This window comes from Raphanus sativus, chromosome 4 (genome assembly GCF_000801105.2).
Source record: "Raphanus sativus cultivar WK10039 chromosome 4, ASM80110v3, whole genome shotgun sequence".
Classification (NCBI taxonomy): Eukaryota; Viridiplantae; Streptophyta; class Magnoliopsida; order Brassicales; family Brassicaceae; genus Raphanus; species Raphanus sativus.
This window is the reverse complement of record NC_079514.1, coordinates 24803300-24826288: the sequence shown is the minus strand read 5'-3', so window position 1 is coordinate 24826288 and position 22989 is coordinate 24803300. Positions and strand designations below refer to the sequence as shown.

The 22989-nt window shown below is 31.2% G+C and overlaps 3 protein-coding genes and 1 pseudogene across 10 annotated transcripts; 3 read left to right on the top strand and 1 right to left on the bottom strand.

Moving 5' to 3' along the window:
• The first annotated feature begins 379 nt into the window (after positions 1-379).
• LOC130511757 (NDR1/HIN1-like protein 26) lies at positions 380-1224 on the top strand. The gene has a single exon (XM_057009311.1). It carries the CDS (start codon positions 407-409, stop codon positions 1079-1081), a length of 675 nt encoding a protein of 224 aa, XP_056865291.1. The 5' UTR covers positions 380-406; the 3' UTR covers positions 1082-1224.
• A 675-nt stretch (positions 1225-1899) lies between these two features.
• Positions 1900-4204, bottom strand: LOC130511758 (ATP-dependent 6-phosphofructokinase 5, chloroplastic-like). Of its 8 annotated transcripts, none has more exons than XR_008945259.1 (8): positions 3685-4204; positions 3219-3299; positions 3037-3140; positions 2811-2985; positions 2575-2718; positions 2370-2478; positions 2181-2285; positions 1900-2104 (listed from the first exon to the last, which is right to left on the bottom strand). XR_008945259.1 is itself a non-coding variant. In XM_057009312.1 (3 exons), the coding sequence occupies exons 1-3, from the start codon at positions 2445-2447 to the stop codon at positions 1991-1993; spliced, it is 297 nt and encodes a 98-aa protein (XP_056865292.1). In that variant the 5' UTR covers positions 2448-2519; the 3' UTR covers positions 1900-1990. The 8 variants fall into 8 exon arrangements, 1 of the variants encoding a protein (XP_056865292.1); XR_008945258.1 differs by having other exon boundaries at positions 2811-2964; XR_008945263.1 differs by having other exon boundaries at positions 3037-3135.
• A 2741-nt stretch (positions 4205-6945) lies between these two features.
• Positions 6946-8345, top strand: LOC108839119 (probable transcription factor At1g61730). The gene has a single exon (XM_018611947.2). It carries the CDS (start codon positions 7094-7096, stop codon positions 8111-8113), a length of 1020 nt encoding a protein of 339 aa, XP_018467449.1. The 5' UTR covers positions 6946-7093; the 3' UTR covers positions 8114-8345.
• A 7954-nt stretch (positions 8346-16299) lies between these two features.
• Positions 16300-19697, top strand: LOC108828898 (ribosomal RNA-processing protein 14-like; annotated as a pseudogene).
• Positions 19698-22989: the final 3292 nt, after the last annotated feature.

Here is a 22989-nt window from a genome sequence, read left to right as displayed (position 1 = left end):
AACACTCTTTTTAAAAATTCTCTCAAAAAGAAAAATACATCTGCATTGTTATTATATAAGATCCACGAAATTAGGATCAAACCAATGTAGATAACATAGTATTTACGCATGCATATTTGAACTAATTGACCACATCAAACACTACAGAAAACACTGTATCATTTCATACCAAAGTCAGGTTAACTCAATATCTAAAATTCAAACTTGGTGGTCAAATTTGAAATCTTTGCACATGCATATAAAGAAAAGCAGTACATAAACAGATACTTTCTAATCAATTCTTTTCTTCACAAAGTGAAATACCATTATGTTTTCCAAGGTATCTTTTGCTTTGTACATAGCTACCACAGACGCAATTCACATTACGTCCCATGCCCCCACCAACATTAATACACACCAAAAAAAGATGCATAACATGACTGACTCTCTACCGGTCAGATCCAACCCATCAGCCAGACCCATATCCCGTCACCATTCCGCAAACTACATTGTTCATCGAGTCAAAGAAAGCCTCTCAACAAGAGTCTCCAAATTCATATGTGCTATTTTCTTAACGCTTTTGCTATGTTTAGGCATTGTTTTTTTCATCTTATGGATCAATCTACGTCCTCACCGACCTCGTTTCCACATCCGCGAGTTCTCTATCCCCGGTTTGGGCAACACCGATGGTTTCGAGACCTCTCATATAAGCTTCAAGATAACGGCTCATAACCCAAACCAAAAAGTTAGTGTTTACTACTACTCCATGGAAGGATCCGTTTACTACAAAGAGAAACGGGTCGGGTCGACTAATCTCACTCACCCATTGTACCAAGACCCAAAGGACACGAGTTTGATCGAAGGAGTCTTACGTGGACCCACAATGGCGGTGAACAAGGACCGTTGGAAGCAGATGGGACGAGACAGGAATCAAGGGAAGGTAGTGTTCCGTTTGGATGTGGTGTCCACGATACGGTTTAAGGTGTACTCGTGGCACAGTAAGAGGCATAAGATGCACGCAAACTGTTATATTGAGGTCGGCTGGGATGGCATGTTGTTGAGCAGGACCAAAGACAAGAGATGTCCGGTTTATTTCTCTTGACCAAATAATGATTTGAACTTCTTTTTTATCTTTTCCTATTAATATGATTCTAATTTTAGTAGTTCAACATATGGGCGGGCTGTATTCTAAACATTTCTTATAATGGTTCCAAAAATATCCTAAAATAATGATTCATATGTGTATTTATTTTTCGGTGTTACATTTGATTGGCACATGATGACCTGCACTAGGGCTGGGCAAAAAATCCGAACCCGAAAATCCGAACCGAACCCGATCCGAAAAAGTAGCACCGAACCCGAACCGAAATTGATTAAATATCCGAGCGGGTTCAAAATTTCGGTATTTAAAGAACCGAAACCAAACCCGATCCGAACCGAAATATTTTGGATACCCGAATGTATCCGAAATAAATTTATATACTTAAATACATACATTATTTATATATATAATGTATATTAAAAATATTAAAAACATATAAAATACCTTTAAATTTTCCAAAATACTCGGAAAATATATGTAAATAGTCAAAAGTAAATGTTTAAAATAGCTAAAGTATACTGAAAACACCAAAATAGTTAAATATCTATTGATTTTTTATCCAAATATTCAAAAAAAACCAATTTATATGTTAAACTAGGGTAAACCCGCCCTACGGGCGGGCGGATAGACAAACTATAAGTATAATTTTATTTTAAAATTTTAATTTACTTTTAATTAAAACAGCATCAATGTGATTAAGTATTTTAGAACAATTTTACAAATTTTATAAATTATATATTTGCCTAATTATAATAAAATATTGAAATAAATTTATTTACTTTATTTTAATGTTAGTTTTAGTCTAACTCACAAAAAAATCTTAAAATTAAAGTCAACTGGAGCATAGTTATTTTCTCTATTAGTTATATGTTTGTTTCATGAATTAACTTGTTTTATGTACATGATCATTTAAAACAAATGATTTGAAATACCACTAACAAACTTCTTGTTGATGTGAACACCAATGTCACCGAGTACTTTATTTCCAGATGCATCTTTTGCATTTGTATTCTCAAGAAAACTCTGCAATAATCAAAGTAGGGGAGAGGAGGTCAACGTTCTCTTTCATTGAGAGGTTTTGAGTTCAGAGTTTTGTTACCTGTCCTGCTCCTTCCGCAAAGCAAACTACAGCAGAGCCTATTGTTTCGATAAGGTAGTTCAGATGTTTCAGTACACCATCAGGTCCATGGAGTTTGAAAGGAACCTTTACAAATTAGAAAGACTTTTAGTTATAAACAAAATATCTTTCTCTGTGTTTCTGACAATTTAAGATAAAAACAGAACGTACCTCGGGAAAGAGACAAATGTCGACTTGTCCGCTGGCTAAGGATGCTTGCATGGCGATGAATCCACTGCTACGACCCATCAGTTTCACAACACCTATGCCATGATATGCACTATCTGCCTGATCACAATGACCATACAAATCAAAAGAAACATCTTTTTTAATTAATCTGTTTTAAAAGAGTGTAATTATTTTTGCTTGAAAGTACCTATCTCGATGTATGCAGAGTTTATAGCTCGTTGTGCTTCTTCAACAGCAGTGCAAACCCAAATGTTTTATCCATATGCAAAATATTATTGTCTATGGTTTTAGGTACACCAACCACGGCTACCTTCATCCTTCTTTTGAGACACTGAAAACAGTGAAAAATAGAGTGTGATAAGAGTAAATCAAAGCAAAAAACTTTGTTCAATGGATACAGTTTTTGTCTTAATAAGTAGCAACCTCATTGGGTATAGCATTGGCACCAGCATGTTTTCCACTACCACCAAGGACAAAAAGCATATTGATTCCTCTCCACCATGCTGTCAACGATCTCAGTAACAGTCGGTCCTCGGCATGAAACCCCGAGCAAACTTCCACCGGAAAGATGAATGTTCTGCACCACTTTCCTTGACAGCTAAACAATCAAAGTCCAATATATGTTCTTTTTTTGGTGGTATTTATTTACCTGCTCATTAGAGCCAGAGGCGAACGTGTTGAGTTCTCCAACTAATTCAAATTTTTTTTATTCCTTCCATGGTATCAACACATGTGAAAACCTCTCCTGCTGCACTGCACAGAAACATATCTTTGCCAAATATTAACAAATATTTAAATTTAAGTTCAAGCCGAAACAGTTTGAGATGTTACCTGCTTGCGACCTTTTTGATGGCAGCAATGTTGGTGTCAAAGTAAAATTTGTTGCTAGTGTGGAGTTCAGATATAAGTTGCCTGCAGAAGCAAAAATGTTTCCTAGACTATGTTAAAATGTAAAATATTTGTTTGGAAAGTAATGTCGTGATTTTTTTTATCTTCTCAAACGCAACAACACCTAGTGCCCACCTAACATAGCAAATCAATAGGAGGATAGAAATGAAAAGGATAGAAATAGGAAACAAAAGAAACTGGATATGCAAGTCAGTATGATTCAAGAATGATACAGAAAATCCAAAATTATTAATTAGAAACGAAAAAAAGAAAAAAAAAATACGTACTAAGCATTCAAACCATATTCATATGTAGCTAAAACAACAAATCATATTCAGATGCAATTTAAAAGCGCATGTAAGAAGAGTAGATAAGTCCAGCCTTTTGACTATTGAGTACATAATCATACCTTTATTATTTGCGATAAGTAAAAATCATCATGTAGACGACTGAAGAACAGACTCTCTTCTTTTTTAGAATCCTTTTCTTGCCTTTGGGAATATCCTCCTCTCTCCTTCATGCTCTTGTACTGCCTCCTTCTCAAAACTTTATGTCACTTTTTAAATCACCGTAGCTGTCGCTTTTGCGTTCAGTGACCAACACTGATGATGAAACGATCGTCAAGAAGGAGACGAAGCAATATGGTGGAAGGTTTCCAAGTGTAACATGTAAGATGGAGAAGGTCACTGAGTCATATATGACAGAAGCGGTAGCCATGAAAACTTTCTTCAGATCTAGAGATGTGTAACAGAGAGATGTGAAGATCAACATTCGCAGAAGAGATGTACCGACCTATTTATACACGATAACACCGACTGAACAAATCAATTGATTAGAATTAAAAACAGAGGATTAAAGACCTAGCAATAACAACGAATTCAGTTACAGAAACTGGATCGTCTCCACCGATCGAAGTGAAACGAAGAACACAAAGGGATCAACACACGGATTAGGGTTTGTCGTCGAGTCAAGTTGTGTCTGGGCCGCACAAAAAATGGTCACAAACAGAACGTGAGATGAGGCCCAAATACAGCCTGAGCGGAAGAGAAAATAAGAGACGCTGCGTTTCATTAAAGAGGACACGTGTTGGCACACAGATGAACCAATTTCTGACGTGTAATCATACGTGGACATTGCGGGAGAGAGGAAAAGGTTTCTTTATATATAAAGATTAAGGTATTTTGACATATATGTTATGAAAATTTATATGTAATATATTATCTTTCTTATAGATTTTGAAAATTTAAAGTATATAATGAATTGAAAACTAAAAAAACATTTTAAATGGGTTATCCGAACCCGAACCGAACCCGCAAAGATCCGAACCGAACCCGAACCAAAATTTAGAAATATCCGAATGGGGCTGAAATTTTTGACCCCGAAAACCCGAAACCCGAATGGACTGAACCGAAACCCGAATGGGTACCCGAACGCCCAGCCCTAACCTGCACAATTTGTTATAGCAATCCTACAATTCAACGTCAACGTTTATATAATTACACTAGGATAAGCGTAGGTGAATTTATATGAAAATTATTTTAAAAATATTGTATAAAAAACATATTTTTAATTGAATTAATATGTTTAGCCTTTAAACAACTTTTTAAACTTTTTTTTTGATTACATAACTTGTTTACCGATGAGCTGATCTCATTTTTAAAGATATTTCAGGTCATAAAATCATTTATCGCATAAGAACCTAACGTTTAGGCCGAATAATCTCAAACCTACTATTTGGTTAAAATAAAACTATGTCAGCTTGGTTTTATATCATGATTTAGCAATTTAAAATTTAATTATGGTTATAAGAAGTTTACGTTCACAAGTCAATCATATTTATCTTCAATATTTTTTTTCCTTTTTATATCGCTTTTCTCATTTTGGTTATTGCTTGATATAAATATTGATTTTAGAATTTATTTTCATTTTGTTCTTTTGTTTTGGCCTGCGATTTAGAAATGTTTAAGATTTAAAATTATTAAAGAGATACATACTTAGGTTAAGATCTGCGTCTTGTACAGAATAAATATTTTATATTTATACTTATTTTATATTTTCTGCATATTATGATATAATAAAATAATAATTATATATTAATAACTAAGAAATCAGTTGCTATTATGTAATAAATTGGCATACGCATATAAATTAAACGATAATTCTTCTCTGTTTGTAATCATTTTAGGGTAAATATATCAAAACAATCAATCTTATCTGTGTATATGATGTATAACTAAATTTAAATTATATTAACATATATATATATAGTATACTTTTAATATGGATATTTATTAAATGAGGTTTCTACTCATATGTTTTTATGATGATTTGCATATTTGTATAACAAAATTTTACACCAACGAAGATTCTATTTTGAGAGAGTTGAAAAAGCACTATCTCGTTGAATTGTTTTTTACTGTGGGATATTTAGTGGTTTCAATAACTTAAAAAAACGAAGATTTCAAAATTAAAATATTAACTTTTCAATATATGTTCAATGCAAATATCAAAATATAAGTATGTATTTTGATATGATGCATAGTTTAATTTAAACGATATGAAATATATATATTAACATAAACATAAACAATTATTAAAATAAAGTTTTTTTATTCATATGGTTTTATAATCATTGCATCTTATTAAATAAAATTTTTTTAAACTTGATCACAAAAGTTTATGTAAGACTTTTAATAGTTTTAGTAATTTATACTCGTTTTGAAAAATTCAAAAATACAACATATATAAAAATATATATATATTTATAAATGATAGAATATAATCGAGTAATTTATTTTAATAATAAATAATAAACAAAATGATAAAATTATACAAATTGTTAGAAAATCTTTATTATTTAAAATCACTAAATGTCATATATATATATATATATCAGTGTTCTAAAAATCGGTCTAGGCGGCGCTAGGCGTCCGCATAGTCGGCAAATCGGATATGAACGAAACAATTTATTTAAAAATTGGTCTAGGCGTCCGAAAAATTGGCCTAGGCGCCCGCATAAACAATAATCCTCTATAAAACGCCTAATCACCGCCTAGCGATTTTTAGAACATTGATATATATATATATATATATATATATATAGATATATATATATATATTGATCTCATTAGGTAATTGTGTAGGTTTTATTTAAAAAGATAATAGATAATAAACTTTAATTTGATAAATGAATGGTTTATAATAGACATACTATATTATATAACATTCACTAACAATTTAATTTTGGACTACAAAATTTCTCAATTGATTCTTAAACCGCCATGTAAACAAAATTAGCATTCCAACTATTTGATAACTCACCATGGAAAACAGCAATATTGAAAATACTAATTGAAACTATTGAAAATATTGACAAATAATAAAAAAAGACTTCATATTTAATGTTATTAAAATAAATATAATGTAAATTTAAATATGATATCATCGATATAATTTTTTAATTTATTTGAAGATAGTGATAATGATAAATTATGAGCTAAATCACTAAAATTATTTATTAAAATTAATAATTGAACACAAAATATGACTTATCCTAAATTTATAGAAAGTATGACAAATCAGCAAAATATTGAAAATACTAATTGAAATTATTGAAAATAATAAAAATAACATAAAATTATGGAGAATTGACACAAGCAAACTCAATCCTAAAAGCGTAGACCTAGAAAGCAAACCCTTAAATAGCTCTCGAACTATTGGAAGAAATCCAACAGTTTTAACTTTCCTGTAGAATTGCTGACTCTAAACGCTTCTTCCTTTGCCGTCACAGAGAAACCCTAAACGCTTCCTTTGCGAAGATGAACAAGAAACGCAACCCTCTAGAAAATCCACCTGCTGCATCCTCAAGCGACGACGATGAAGTCGTCGACTCTTCTGCCGGAGAAGAAGAGGAACACGAAGATGATGATGACGCTTCTTCATCGGAAGAAGAAGAAGAAGACCAACCCAAACCTCCTTCCTCCTCCGCCGTCACAATCCCAGGCAAAACTTCAGATTCTGGATCTGAAACCGAGACCGATTCCGATTCTGACACGGAACAGCCTCCGAATCAGCGATCTGGGAAAGGTATCCTCGCCAAGGACAAGTCTCCGCCGCCTCTACCGAAATCAGGAACGAAGCGGCCGAGTGAAGAGACCTCAAGGGAGACGAACTCGAAGCGAGAGAAGAAGACAGGCGAAGACTCAAAGAAGCCAGCTGCTTTCCAGAGACTATGGACTGAAGACGACGAGATCTCTGTCTTACAAGGTATGATCGATTTCAAGAACGATACAGGCAACTCTCCTTACGACGACACTAATGCTTACTATGATCACATGAAGAAATTTATTAGCTTTGAGGTTAGTAAGAACCAGTTCATGGATAAGCTTAGGAGTTTAAAGAAGAAGTATATGGGTAAAGAGAAGCCTTCTTTCACTAAACCTCATGATCAGAAGTCTTTTACATTGTGCAAGTTTATCTGGGGACCTGATGGGATGTGTCTTGAGACTGCTGTTAAGTCCAATGGTGTCTCCAAAAAGAAGACCAACTCTGTCAAGCAAGACCCTTCTTCTCCCAATGTTGATGATATGAGAGTCTTGGTTCATGAATCTGATTGGTTTGAGAGATCTTTTCTTGTTAGAGGGATTGCGGGTTTTGGTGTCGATGAGCATTTTGTGAAACAGAGTTGGAGGTTAGTCCCGGTTGAGACCAAGAAGAAAGTTGAAGAGAAGGTTAAGATGTTGCAGGCTAAGGAAATTGAGTTTGTCTTGCACAAGACTCAGATTTTGCATGAAGTTACCTCTATGATCGCTGAAGCATCCAAGAACAAGCCATTATAATGATATATTTGATCCCGTTTCAATGCCAATGTCTTTTGTTTTGATGGCTTTCTCTCATATGAAAACTCTATATTATTAGGTTTTTTACTCACATATAAAAACACCATAAAAACAAAGTACTGTCAAGCTTGTGGCAACTTTTGCTTGGTTCTTTCGGTGTTTTTTTTTTGGATATTTCAAATGTAAGGGAACTGTTGGGTATTTTTGAAATACAGTTAAGTTTTTGGTTACCTTCTAAAAAAGCCTTTTGATCAATGGTTGTACCAAATGAGCAGAAGACTATATAGCTTTGCAACTTTTTCTTTTACTTCCTAAATAAAAGTCTCAAGACGTTAACCTCTTAACAAACAAATATAAATTTCTGTCTTAACTCTTAAGAATCTATTCTATTAATTTTGCTGTTTGACCAATTGATAAAAGTTGGGTCCAATTAAAAAAAAAATTTAAAATATAACTGCATAAGAATGAATATAGTCAGTTATCTTTTTTCCTACAAATAAGGTCACATAGACAGTTATCCTTTCTATCTTTCTTTTACGTGAAACACAAAATATCTCTTACTTTAAATGGCTGTTGCAGAAACCCTTTGTTAATTTTAAAACGTTGATCGAATCTGCAAATAGATTGAACATAGTACAATTTCCAGCAATAGATTTAGGAACAATTTGGATTTCTCCTCAATTCTACGATGAAACCCAGTTTATGAAAAAGCAACTTTTTATTTCTGAAAAGTTTCTAATATTATAAAACGCTACAATTAAGTTATTGCAAAGATCCAAGCCGAGGTAATCACAAAAGAAAATAAAAGCTGATGAGTCCAAGTTCTTACATGACGAAGTTGTGCTTGAGTTAAGTTTCCATGCACATAAACTGTTTTGAGGCCATTGAGGCAGAATATAATTTTCAGTTTATGTGCGTCATGTTTTGTTTCACTGCATAATAAGAAAAATAAAACAATTATTTGAGAAAAAAAAAAACAAACAAAAACCATGCAAACAATGTGTGGTTTGTGGACCTTGGATCAAGAATGCATAAAACTACAGTAAGTGCTAACCTATAGATGATGACTTTTGAGTCAAAAATTCTTATGCATTATGTATGAAAGAAGAAAAGTTTATATACCTGTATTTAATGATTATTTAAAATATCATGTAACCACCTTGATGACCACTTCTCTTTTTTTTTTTGTTAAAATTTGATAACCACTTTCTACATATACAACGTGGAATCGTGAAACCACCTTCTTACACATTCGATAACATCATATATTTCTGTCTGTTGAAATATTTTCGAAAGTGTTTTTACATATTATCACTTTGATTTTATTAGAAAAATGTATATTGGTTATATAAACGATGAATTTTATTAGCAAAAAGAAAAAGAATCTTAATTTTTATTTTGAAAGTTTCAACATTTTATTTGATTAATATAACATGTTACTTTAATATTAACAGCGGGTCCGATCGGTTTCATAACACTAAATATAACACTTAATGTGTAACATTTAAATGTAGGTACATAATTAAAATTGAAATTTATAATATATAAATTTGGTTTACTTCAAAGATTATATCACATTTTGAAAATACGGATAGAATTTACTTGTGAATTTATATATACTAAAATATCATTTCATGGTTTAGAAAACTAACCAGTTTATTATAATTATTTTATTAATATATAAGGGCTTACCAGTTCATGTAAATGTATAAATATTTTGAGTGTTCAAAAATATTTGAAGTAATATTATAAAATGATATTTTAAATCCAAAAATAAATATAGATTTATAATAGGTTATCAATAACCATGAGAAATTTATACTTTTATATCAATATTATTAAAACATGAATATAACCTATTGATTAGCTGTTATCTAATTATTTTAATACAATTATTAAAATATCTTATTAGTCATTTAAGAGAAAAATAATACAAAAAACACAAATATAACTAAAACATAAATATAAAAATTTTAATTTCTAAAAAATGAGAGAAAAAAATATACCCGCCCTTTTAAGGGCGGGTCAAAATCTAGTATTCTATTAATTCTTCAACATGTCCAATTGATATGCAGTTGTGTCTATTTTTTAAATTTTATAATTGCATTATATAAATATATACACACCTTTTTATAGTAACTGCAGAAATAGAATCAGTTATGCTTCTTCCTACAGATCAGTTCGCACGAGCAGTTAATGATTATTATGTTTATATAATTTTTAAATGGGCGTACGGTTTCCACTAGGCCACCAAAAGATTTTGTAAGTCAATGATTATTATGTTTATATAATTTTTAAATGTTAACTGTATGGTATAGGTTTGAAATATATTATTATTAGCTCAATTTCGAATTTTGGTTTCCTAACCCCTTAAATTTATCAATTAACAAAGCACATGACATGACATGATGTTAAAATAGAGTTTAAATAAATTTTTAATAGAAATAAATATTCATATACACTCATTTAGTTTAACGGGTTTTAGATAAGCTATTCGTTTAAAAAATATTTATTAAATGTGATTTTACTTTAATTTATTGAAAACCATATTAACCAATTTTTATATATTTATATTTACTTAAAAATATATTAAAATTAAAATGTTCAAACATTAACAAACATATTAATCGGTTTATAGTGCGGGTTGAGTTTGATATTGGTTTTCTGATATAACACTTTAAAAACCATTTGATTTAATAACATAGTATCACACTTCGATGTACACTATTACAAATTTCACCAACGGTAAAAGGAAAAAAAGCTAACCAACGACTACACTTATTTGTCCAGTCCACATGGATCTTTGTACCTGATTCATTGGAAGGTTGAAAAAATTAGGTTTCGTATAATCTTCGGCACGTTAAATGTAGTCGCTGATTTTTTACTTTTCAATCAGCTTCTTGGACATTTTCCGTGGAAAACTATTGGTTGCATGTAAAACTATTGGTTGCATGTACAAATAATTAGTTTATTGATAATTATATATTATAATATATAATCGATAACAAAATAAACTAATGCTAAATCATAACAATTAACATAATCCACAAGATCGTATAATCTTATAAAATAAAAATCTAATTTACTATTTAGAAAAAAACACATTATAATAATACAACTAAAAACCCAAAAAGTTAATAATTTAAAGTTACGTATTGGTTCAACCAGTGATTCAACTGATAATCGGTTTTGGGTCATACCAAATTATTAAATGATATTTTCTTTTCATAAAACTCAAACCGGGTTACCAGGTTTACCATTTGAACTGCAGGTCCAGATCGAACTTCAGAAAATTGGATACAAGAGCATAGTTATGCAACATCACAAATTCAACACAATTATCAAAATTTATTTCTAATATTTTTTTAGAAAAATATTATACACATGTATGATTTAAGAAAACACAAATATGATTCCAAAATACACAAATATAAAATTAAATTTCTAAAACGAAAATTGAAAACAAAAATATACCCGCCCTCTGAAGGGCGGGTCAAAATCTAGTCTATCTTATTAAAACAGAAACATTTTGTTGGACCTAACATTTATTTTGTAAGTTTTTAAATTAAATACACATTTATACTTTATAGTTAAACTTACATTAAATCACTAATGTTCCTTTCTTTATACTACTATCTATGTTTCCAAACAATATACTTATTTCTTTATACTACTATCAATGTTTCCAAACAATATATTTTATATACCACTATAAATATTTCCAAACAATACAATCATTAATCTTAGTTATTTTATATCCATCATTTTTTCTTTAAAATTTTGTAGAAACGTCATAATTTCATAAATTACAAAATAATGAACTTTAAAGTTGGATTATAAGATTACAAATTATGAAATTATTACAATTTCAATCAAATTAGATTACATATCGGTCATCCATCAGTTCAATCGGTTAGTCTCGGGTTTTAATAACTTTTTAATATGAATATATTAAAAAACTAAATTGAATTGTTAGATCTCCGGATTAACCGGTATAATCACAATCGGGTTGAATTTAAAAACACTGATTTAAATGCAAAAATATTTTAAATACACACTCTTTAAAAGTTAACAAAATATTTGTTAAGTTATTAGTGAAATTTTTCATCGTAATATATTCCGCGCTTCTAAAGCGCGGGTCAAGATCTAGTTTTATATTAGATGACAACCATTGATAGGACCGCTGTAACCACCGGAACTAAGAAGGCTTGTGTCATCGGTGGAACAAAAGAGAAATGTATCATTTTTTACACATGTCACAATTTAAAAAAAAACAAATTAACAAAGAAATAATTACTTTAAAAATAGCTTTTCACAACTATTTTCTTGTTTAGAAATTAAAAAAAAATTACTATCAAATATTTTAACAATATATAGTGTAAAATATTAAAATGGTAATTTTTTAATATTTCTTTTCTTAAAATTCTAAATCCTAAAATATAATTTGAAAGACTATTTTTGTAATGAAAATTTTCCTTTTCTTAATCCCTTTTAAATCCTAAAAAGGAAAATTATATCTTATTTTTAACAAATGTCACAATCTTACAAGTTTATTGATACATGTCGCAATCAAAAAATTAAATTACTATAAGAAGATTTTTAACAATATATAATGTAAAATACTAAAAATGTTAATTTGTAATTTTCTTTTTCTAAAAATATTAAATCTAAAATAGAACTTTAAAAGACTATTTTTGTAATGAGAATTTTCTTTTTTCTTAATCTCTTTTAAATCTTAAAAAGGAGAATTATATCATATTTTTGACACATTGACACAATCTTAAAAATTTATTGACACATGTCGCAATCATGTTAGTTAGTAAATTTGAATAATCAATCTTTATATAATAAGATATATAGCAATTATCTTTAAGATATTGCTAACACCATATAATGTAATCTTTCCTAATCCAAATCTAACAAATATGGAAATTAGTAATAATGTAAATATGCTAGAATACTATCGTCTTGTTCTTCAAGTGTTTCTATTTATTTGATCTACATGTCTTTCACAGACTTCATAATCTTAGTTTGTAAGATACACATTTTACAGTCCAAATATCTATAATACTCCCTCAAACAAAAAAACGTGAAATGCAGTAATAAGAAAGTAGACCACATATGTTGTAGATATTATGTCGAGGAATATAAATCAATAGGCTTCTATGGATATAAACTTCAACTTAGACGAGGAGGAATGAAAACTTTAGCTTTTCTTTGATGGCAATATGATATAGTAACACATTTTACGGCTCAATATATATCTGATAGCCCTCGCTCTTTTCCTCCAAGTCGGCTTCGATCACGAGGTAGTTATGAGTTCTCGGATTGGTAAAAATGAGGCTTCCTTTCACTAGAATAAGTAAAAAGAAGCTCTGTTTTTGCTACATCTCAAGTTAAAAGGCTATGTTATTGGTTTGTTGTAGGTACCCGCAGCGACATGTTTTTTCATGGTTTTGTTTTCATCCACAATGTCTGCAATTCAATACTTGTTGCTAGGCATGGAAAATACCAGAAAAACTAGTCTATTCACGATTGTATGTTTTGTGGCATCACTTGCTGGACAAATGGTGGTTCAAAAGCTTGATTTCTAAGATTACTTTTTGGTAGCCGAGGATATATATTTTAAGAATTTATACATATTATAGACTTGTCACATATGAGACCAACACTAAAATGATTCATGTAAACAGAAATAGTAGTTACAAACAGTGGTGGATCTAGGAGAGTTTATAACTGGGGGCACTAGCATAAAAGTTGAACTAGCTGGGGGTACGTAACGTATTATAGGTTTTGAATGAGTTAGAAGTAATTATGATAGGATTAGTTAAAGAATACAAAAAATGAATCGGGGCACGTGACCCCGTTACAACCAATGTCCGTCCGCCAATGGTTACAAATGTACTAAATCTGTATATGTGTTAATCAGGTTGAAACTTCTAGAAGTCTCACGTGCTAGCCTAATACTGTTAAACTCTTTTGTTTCCCCCAGCTAGGGATGTTACATAGGGTTGTGATATTTAGGGCTGACCCAGCTCATTCAATAATTTAAAAACCCTAACCCAAATGTATTATTCATAAAATGTTTAGGGCCACTTTAGGGTTGGGATAAAGAAATAAAGGGTTTTGACAGAGTAAACCCTATTAAATATTTTTTATTAAAGAACAATGTTTTGGTGTAGGGTTAAACCTTCAATTTTTTTTTTCGATTTTTCGTTAAAACTGCTAAAAGAAAATTTTATAAAATTTCAAAAGGTTTTTTCCCGTCAAAATCACAAAAAAGGTTTTTAGCCAAACTGATTTTCTCGCCAAAATCGGAAATCGAGTTTTTCTGCCAAAACCGCAAAATCGAGTTTTCCCACCACAAACCACAAAATAGAGTTTTCCCGCATAAACCGCAAAACTGATTTTTCCCCGCCAAAATCGATAAATCAAGTTTTCCCACCAAAGCCGAGAAACCCGAGAAATCGAGTTTTCAAGCCAAAATCGGGAAATCGAATTTTCTCGCCAAAACCAAGAAAATCGAGAAATTGAGTTTTCCAGCCAAAAACGAGAAATTGGGATTTCCCACCAAAACCGAGAAATTAGGGTTTCCCGCCAAAACCGAGAAATCGAGTTATCCCGAGAAAATCAAGAAATCGAGTTTTCCCGAGAAACCTGAGAAATCGGATTTTTTTCGAAAAAACCGAGATATTGGGATTTTTCGAGAAAACCGAGAAATCAGGTTTTTTCGAGAAAACCCGAGAAATTGGGGTTTCCCGCCAAAACCAAAAATCGAGTTATCCCGAGAAAACCGAGAAATTGAGTTTTCCCGAGAAAACTGAGAAATCGAGTTTTTCCGAGAAAACCGAGAAATCTATTTTTTCGAGAAAAACGAGAAATCGGGGTTTTTCGAGAAAACCGAGAAATCGAGTTTTCCCGAGAAAACCGAGAAATCGAATTTTTCCAGCAAATTTGATAAATCGAGGTTTCCCGCCAAAACCGGAAAATCGAGTTTTCCCACCAAAACCGGAAAATCGAGTTTTCCCACCAAAACCGGGAAATCGAGTTTCTGCTAAAACTGAGGAATCGATTTTTCCGTCAAAATTGAGAAATCTTTGTTTTCCGCCAAAGTCGGAAAATTGAGTTTTCTAGCCAATACCGCAAAAATGAGTTTTCCGCCTAAACCAGAAAAATAAGTTTTCCCACCAAAACCTGGAAATTGAATTTTTCTGTCTAAATCATAAAATTAAGGATTTCTGCTAAAAACCCAACATTTTGTTTTTTTGTTGAATTTGCAAAATCTCATTTTCCGTCAAAATTCTCAAAATAGCTAAATAGTGTTAATCATGTTAATATTATTTGCTTTTGTTTTAAAAGATTTTATAAAATGGGTTAATCATGAATCAACCCTAACCCAACTCTTTCATGCATAGACTATCTATTATATTAAAACAGAAGTCATGACAAAAAAAAAAATTAAAACAGAAGTCATGACTTCTTTCATGTGTGATTTTTTTTTTTAAATGGCCCCTTAGAAAGTTATGTTTCATTTATTATTATTTTCTGAAGTACATCTACTTACTTGCCTATAATACTGGTTAAACTAGAATAAGACCCGCACCTTGCGCGAAGTGAAGTTATAATTTTTATTATGTTTTAGAGAATGAAATAATAATTCGCTTTTATTTGGATTACGGGTGTTCATACCGGATATCACTTTGGTTTTGGTTCTGTTTGGTTTTTCAGTTTTCGGTATTTCAGTTAGTAAAATATAACTAATCTGCTATATCCATATTTATTTCGTTCGGTTCGATTTATATACCGTCATTTTTGGTTTATTCGGTTTATGCCTAAAAACATAATTATTTAGTTTGTGATCATATTATATATTATACAAATTTTAGAGTCATGTTGTCAAAAAGTCATTTATTAAAAAAATATTATATATTTAAATAAAAGAATAGAAAACAAAAAAACGCTTCTATCATCTAATAAAATAATCAAATTTAGAATCAGTACTATACTAAAAGGGACTGAGAAAGGCTTTTTAAGCTGTCCACGTCGGATTGGAAAATAGACCAATAAGGAAGTTTTATTTTGACAGGTCACAATCGCAGAGTTAAAAAGAACTTTCGGCTTTATTAAAATTTTCAATCGGCGGCGATATAACTCTTCGTCATCTTCTCTAGAAAACCCAATCGTCAATGGTGGTTCAAAAGGTGCGTAAATCCTCCTTTAACTGAATCTTCAAAGCTTTCTTCAATATTGTAACACTCTCATGGCTATGAACTTTCTAACTTCTCCAGTCCCACAATATATAACTTACCCCCGTGTTTTGCGTCTGCTCTACTTCACCTACCCGTCAAAGTTCTAACCTTTTTTTAAAAATTGCAGTTCGTAATTGTTGTAGATGATGAAGATAGAGAGCATGCATGTCAATTGATCATGGCGCCATCATGTTCGAAACATCTAGATCTTTGTAATAGCGTATTTAGTTAGGCCTTTTGTCTCAGTTAATATATGACTCGTGTTTGTTATAATTTTATGACAGTCGTATATGCTATCTTATCTCACAGGTTAATCTGAATCAAGCTGAGAAAGAGACATGACTGAAAACAGGTGCTTTGTGTTATACTCTTTAGGTCCATTTGTTTTTTCCTTATATATTCCTTAATGGTTCGTGTTGGATTTTCTCAGTACAGTGAACAGAGGTAGATGAAAAGAAATCGATTCTGATCTCAAAAGAAGAAGACTGAGAGAGATTGAGAAGAAGCAGAAGGTGAGGTGTTAAAAGTTAAAGAAACCTTTGATATTGTGTTCTTTTACTTAACTACTTTTTTTCTTAGTGGATCTCTCATTCAAATCTCTTTTGCCATTTCATATTTTTCCTTGAAATTAAGTCTTTTCTTTGTGAATTGTAAAATTAGTAATAGTGTCTTTATGGGGTCTTTTCCGGAATCTGTTGCTCAGCTTCCAGATTGTTTAAAGCTTTGATTATTTCTTCAGGTAAAACAAGAGATTGATAAAGGATAAGAATATATTCATCCTCATGGAGTTGCTTTAGTTTAGTTTATACATTTTCTCTTTCTTACAGCTCCAATAACATGATTATATGATTCATTTTTCATCTTCTCCTCTTACAGATCTTTGTTTGAGGTATCAGAGCCTTCGAGATGTTATACTCCTTCTTCGACTCCTTGTGGAGCTAGAGACTACTCGAAGCCTTGAAATCGTGTAATTCTTTTCTCTCTCACGTTTGGTATATCATTCTTTATCTACTATTTAGTTTCTCTCTGTCCGCCATGAATGCCTGGATTTTGAGCTCTTCCCTTCACCACAAACTGAAGAAAACAATGCAAAGTTTACACTGATAAGGAGATTTTGTTCTGATTTTTCCTGGTGTTAGCTAGAACACTGATAAACAGAGTGGTCGTTGAAAGAAGCGATCCATCTTTTCATTTATCTGTCATATGGAAATTACTAATTCAGTCACGTAAGATTTTTAGACACATAATTATCTTATTAGCTTAGTTATAATTTATATATATGGAAATTATAACTAATAGTAAGATCAAAAGGCTTTCCTTTCTCTCTATCTCTTTGCTTTGGTGGTTAGCTAAATGTTTCTTTCAGCTGCTTCCTTTTGTTTCAAGATCGCCTCTCCTCACGCAATAGTATTTGCATTCTGTATGATTGCTCATTGGGCTTTCTCGTAAGAGTCCTCCTCAAAGGTGAGATTCTATCACCACTGTTATTTAGATCCTTCTGTGTAATGGTGTTTTTGGAGTAAGATTGGAACTTTTATTTGTCATTTTTTAAAAGAACTTTGTATCAGTAGTTCTTTCAGGTTTACTTAACCGGCTTTGGTAATCTTTCAAAAGTTGTAATCTTTCAACAGAACTGTAGCTTTGGGAGGATGGGGAAACTTCTTTCACATGACATAATGGCAGTGCTTGAATTCAAGAAAAGGATTAAACGTGACCCAACATGATTTGTCCTTCATGATTCCATCGACTTCAATGGGTATCTGCTTCTGAACTTGAGTATGAGTCTTTAGTTTATTATCTCTGTGTTCTGAGTGTGATTGGTTTTTAGAAATTGTTGTAGATGGCAAAGAAGAAGAAGAAGGAAAGCTGATTCTGAATCAGATGTTAGCTGTATGGCACATCAGCATGCTTAGTTTTTCATTAAGTTGATAGAGCTCATCCCTGCGAGGTTCTACTTACCTGATGAGACGGAGAGGAAGTGGTTTCCAGGTCTCAGCAAGGTTCAGAAAGCTAGAGCCAAGAGGAAAACCACGGAAAATCTGAAGAAAGCAAGGAGGGATAGGTTGGACCCTGAGAAGTCTTCTTTGACGACTCTTGATTTGCTCAAGCAGAAGATTGAGAAGGAGAAGTTGAATGAGATTGCAGATGATTGTGATGAGGAGAAGGAAACTGATTCGGTTACTTACGAGGAGCTGAGGCAACATCTCCACCGCAAGATCGATGAGCTTAAAGGTGGTCGTGGAGGTTCAGATAGACCAAGAAGCCACGAAAAGAGGAAGAAGATTGTGCCTAAGAAGAGAAAGAGGGAGTCAGGTTCTGAGGAGAAGACTGTGGAAGAAAATAATAAGGCCTTAGATAAAGGTAAGGGTAAGCTGGATGTGGAAGAGGCTGCTAAGGATCTCACGTAGGGTTATGTCAAGATCGATGATGACGAGGAGCACGGGAAAGATAAAAAGAAACGGAGGGTTTCCAAGTCGAGAGAGCTTGAGAGGGCTTTAAAGCTAGAGGCCGCAAAGAAGGATCCCGAGAAAGGTGAAGTGATTGCGAAGAAGCACTCGTGGCAGGCAGCTACAAGCAGAGCAGCTGGTATCAAGGTTCACGACGACCTAAAGCTGCTGAAGCAGAGCATCCACAAAGAGAAGAAGATGCACGAGAAGAACGCAGAGAAGTGGAAGGAGAGAGTTGAGAGGCAGCAAAAGGTTAGAGTGGAGAAGCAGCAGAAGAGGTCAGGTAACATTGCCGATAGAATTGAACAGAACAAGCAGCGGAAGATCGCCAAGAGGGAGAAGAAGCTCCTTCCGTCCAGGCTTTGAAGGCCGCAAAGAAGGGTTTGTGAATGAGGTGGACAGTAAAAGTCAAAATCTTCTATATGGCTTTGTGTGTTCATCTCAAAGGCAGTGAAGAGGGGTTCTGCACATCTTAATTAGAGAAAACATATCTTACTATTTTGGGAATTTTTATCAAGTCATGCACCCTAGCCTAGCAATATCTGTTGTCTTTTTTGTTCGTTTGGTTTTGCAGATTGTAGACTTATCAGATAGTCTTATAGAATATGCTCTCAATGATGAAAAGGAAGCGCAGCTTAGAGTGAGAGAGACTTGAGAAATATGTGCACCCTGAGGCATCAAAAGTTAGAAGAAATCTTTGATCGTTGTGTTATATAACTTCACTCTCATTCTTCTTAGTTGTTCTCTCATTCAAATATTCTGGCTGTGTGAGGCAAAAGAGTTTTTAACTCTTTTTTTGTCTTTTTTATCTTTCAAATTACTGTTTTTTGTTGTTGGACAGATAATACTAATATCTTCTTTGGGTCTCTTCAAAAATCTTTTGGTACCTTCCAAGATGGTGAACGCTTGCCTCTTTTTCTTTAGGTGATACAAGAGAGTGAAAAAGAAGAATAATATCTTTACAAAGAAGATATAATATTTTACACTTTGAAAAAGATATAATTGCTTGCTGGTTAATTTAAGTACTCCAAATTGTTGTACTGTTGATTATGTAACTGTTAGTGCTTACCTATTTGATTATGGAATTTCTCAAATGTGTAAAAAGAATTTCATCGAGCATAGCAAGCAAATCACTAAAAATTTACTATAGAAAATTAGTAGCAATTTTGGTTAGGTTATGAAGCGGATGCTAATTTTAAATCCTAGAAACTTGAATGACTCATACAATATTATTCTAGATATTATATAATAATCACTAGAAATTTAAACCTACGCAGTCTTTAACTTAGTTATTATTTCTTAACCGTACCACATTAAACAATAACGGCCAGCAAACGTTTAAAATTTCTGTTCACGAAAAATTAAAAAAATTAGTGTATGAAGTTTAACAAAAAAAAAAAAATAAAGACACAAATTAAGAAAAATACTAATCATCTAAATCGCTATATATTTCATGGAAATTAAAATAATAAGGCTATATCGAATTAGAAATAATATGAAAATAATGTTTTTGGATCATAGTTTTGGACGAAAAATATATTCAAACTCCCCTAATTGGTATTTTAAAAATTATTATAATAACAGTGTAGTAACCTGATTGTATTTTCCTAAAGTAGTAATTTCAAAACCAACTAATATATAATAAATTTAAATAAATTGTGAATATATATTTAAATATTTTTATTATCATTCTACACTGAGTTTTATTCCAGAATAATATTCTAACTAAACAAATAATATTGTAATAATAATCTCTGGCAAATATATAGTAATAATAATATTTACATAAAATTTTCAGTGTATTAAACACATACAATATTTTTAAAAGTTGTTTTATTTATAGCAATCAGTATTTAAATTAGATTTACTTATTACAATTATAAAAAATATGATATAATCGTACGAAAATATACTATAAAATATTAAATTACATATAAATAAAAACATATACTACCTCCGTTACCGAAAGTAAGATTTTCTAGAGTTTTCACAATTAATGTTCCTCAAGAATACACAAAATACCTTAAAAATATAGAAAATTTATCTTCGTGTAACAAAAATAAAATCTAGAAAATATGTGATGTGGAGATTAATAATATATTTTCTTAATAACCTAAATATGCAAGAAAAGCTATTTTGGATAATAACTCGGGTTTAACAAATTATTTATTCTTTAAGATAGTAAAAAAACAAATTGTAACTTTAACTCATTTCTAATTCAATTTCTATTTATGTTTCTATAACATAGAAATAATATATTGTAATATAGATATTATATACAACATTATTTGAATAAATCCAGGCGTAGCCACTGCTATTGATATGTCACTTTCCTGCCCTCAACTTCTCCCTTTGCAATTTCAGTCAGCTTCTACACTTAGTAACTGCTACTAGGGGTGGGCACGGAGGGATATCCGGAGTTTTAAGGATATCCGTGATCCGATCCGTACCTTGCGAATATTCGATTTTTCGATCCGATTCGATTCGTAATTTTTCGGATATCCGGAACACCGGATATCCGCGAATATCCTAATTTTTGCCGGATATCCGATTCGATCCGTAAAGTAATAAAAAATTAAAAAAATAAAATAAAAATTATAGAAAAAGAAGAAAATCTAAAATAAAATAATATTATTTCATTAAATTTTTTTAAAAAAATTACATACTTTCAAAATTTTTAATAACTAAATAATTAATTTAGTGAATAAAAATATTATAAAACTTATATAAAGATATAAAAGTATATATATATTATATAATTTTATAAACATGTATACATATATATGTATATAACGGATCGGATCGGATATCCGTTTCTAAAAATATTAGTATTTGTGATTTGCTTCGTCTTTGACGGATATTGGATTTTAGTATTTGCTTCGATTCGTTAAGTTACGGATATTCGGATTTTTCGGATCGAATCGAAACGAATAACGGATCGAATCAAAATTTACGGATATTTTGCCCAGCCCTAACTACTATCACCTACCTTCTGGGTAAAATAATCGCAGAAGTCTCTTTACAAAAAATATCAAATGGTTAAGTAATCACAATATTTACCAAAATAGATGTACCAATTAAATTTTCTAATCCTTTGGAGATTTCCTTCCTAAGTTATACGCATTTTCCGCGCGTAGCGCGGACAAAGACTCTAGTTAATATAAAAGCTCTAAAATTTGGAAATAAGAATAAAAAATTAAACAGAAGTACGAAAGAAATTTTTTTCTATTCTTCCATATATAGTGTTCATCAAATTTATATGTCTTCGATTGAACACAATTCTGTTTATTTAAAGATAAAAAAGCTGTAAAAAATTCAATTAATTGTTGTTTATCAAATTTATAATCTTTATTTAAATTTATTCAATGTTAATATAAAGAGAAAAAATCAAAACAGAACACACTGAAAATAAGAAGCCTCAGATACAGTGAGTTGTTACTTAATTATAGTTCAAGTGATTTACAAATTATAATTATAGTTCAACTTATATAACAAATAGATATTCATCCGTCGTTATAAATATATACATATTTACATGTTTCTACTATTAATTAATTTTGTTCAGTGTAATCGGTTATAAATCAAACCATATCCAAATCTCATGGTTTTTATAAAATCACATTCATAAAAAAACCATATTATATATTCTGTCAAAAACACTTGAAAGTATATATAAAATAGTCAAAAGTATATATGTTTAAAATATTTTTTCTACAGATTTTCCAAAAGTACATGTAATATATATTTTTTCTATATTTTGAGATACTTAAGTATATAATGAATTTTAAAATTTTTTAAAATTATTTAAATGGCTTATCCGAATCCGAACTAAACCCGCAAAGATCTAAACCGAAATATAGAAATACCCGAATAGAGTTGAAATTTTTGAATCCGAAAATCCAAAACCCGAATAAATCCGAACCAAACCCGAATGAGTATTCGAAGCCCACCCCTAAGCCTTTACGATTTTATGTTTAGTGATTACCGAATTAAATACCGAACTAAATGCCAAATTAAATGGAAAATTAAATGCCGAATTAAATGCAATTCATTATCGAGACGACACGTTAGCATATTTGCTGAGAATCACTGTGGGAACGACACGTAAGCAAGAGTCATTCTCAATGCTTCTCAAATAATATATAGGGGATTAATAAATATATTTTGGCCTCATTAATTA

Coding starts and splice junctions, on each gene's coding strand:
- LOC130511757 (XM_057009311.1), top strand. CDS start 407: ATGCATAACATGACTGACTCTCTACCGGTCAGATCCAACCCATCAGCC.
- LOC130511758 (XM_057009312.1), bottom strand. CDS start 2,447: ATGGGTCGTAGCAGTGGATTCATCGCCATGCAAGCATCCTTAGCCAGC. Junction 2,286..2,369: donor ACATTTGTCTCTTTCCCGAG/GTACGTTCTGTT, acceptor TAATTTGTAAAG/GTTCCTTTCAAACTCCATGG. Junction 2,105..2,180: donor TTGCGGAAGGAGCAGGACAG/GTAACAAAACTC, acceptor TGATTATTGCAG/AGTTTTCTTGAGAATACAAA.
- LOC108839119 (XM_018611947.2), top strand. CDS start 7,094: ATGAACAAGAAACGCAACCCTCTAGAAAATCCACCTGCTGCATCCTCA.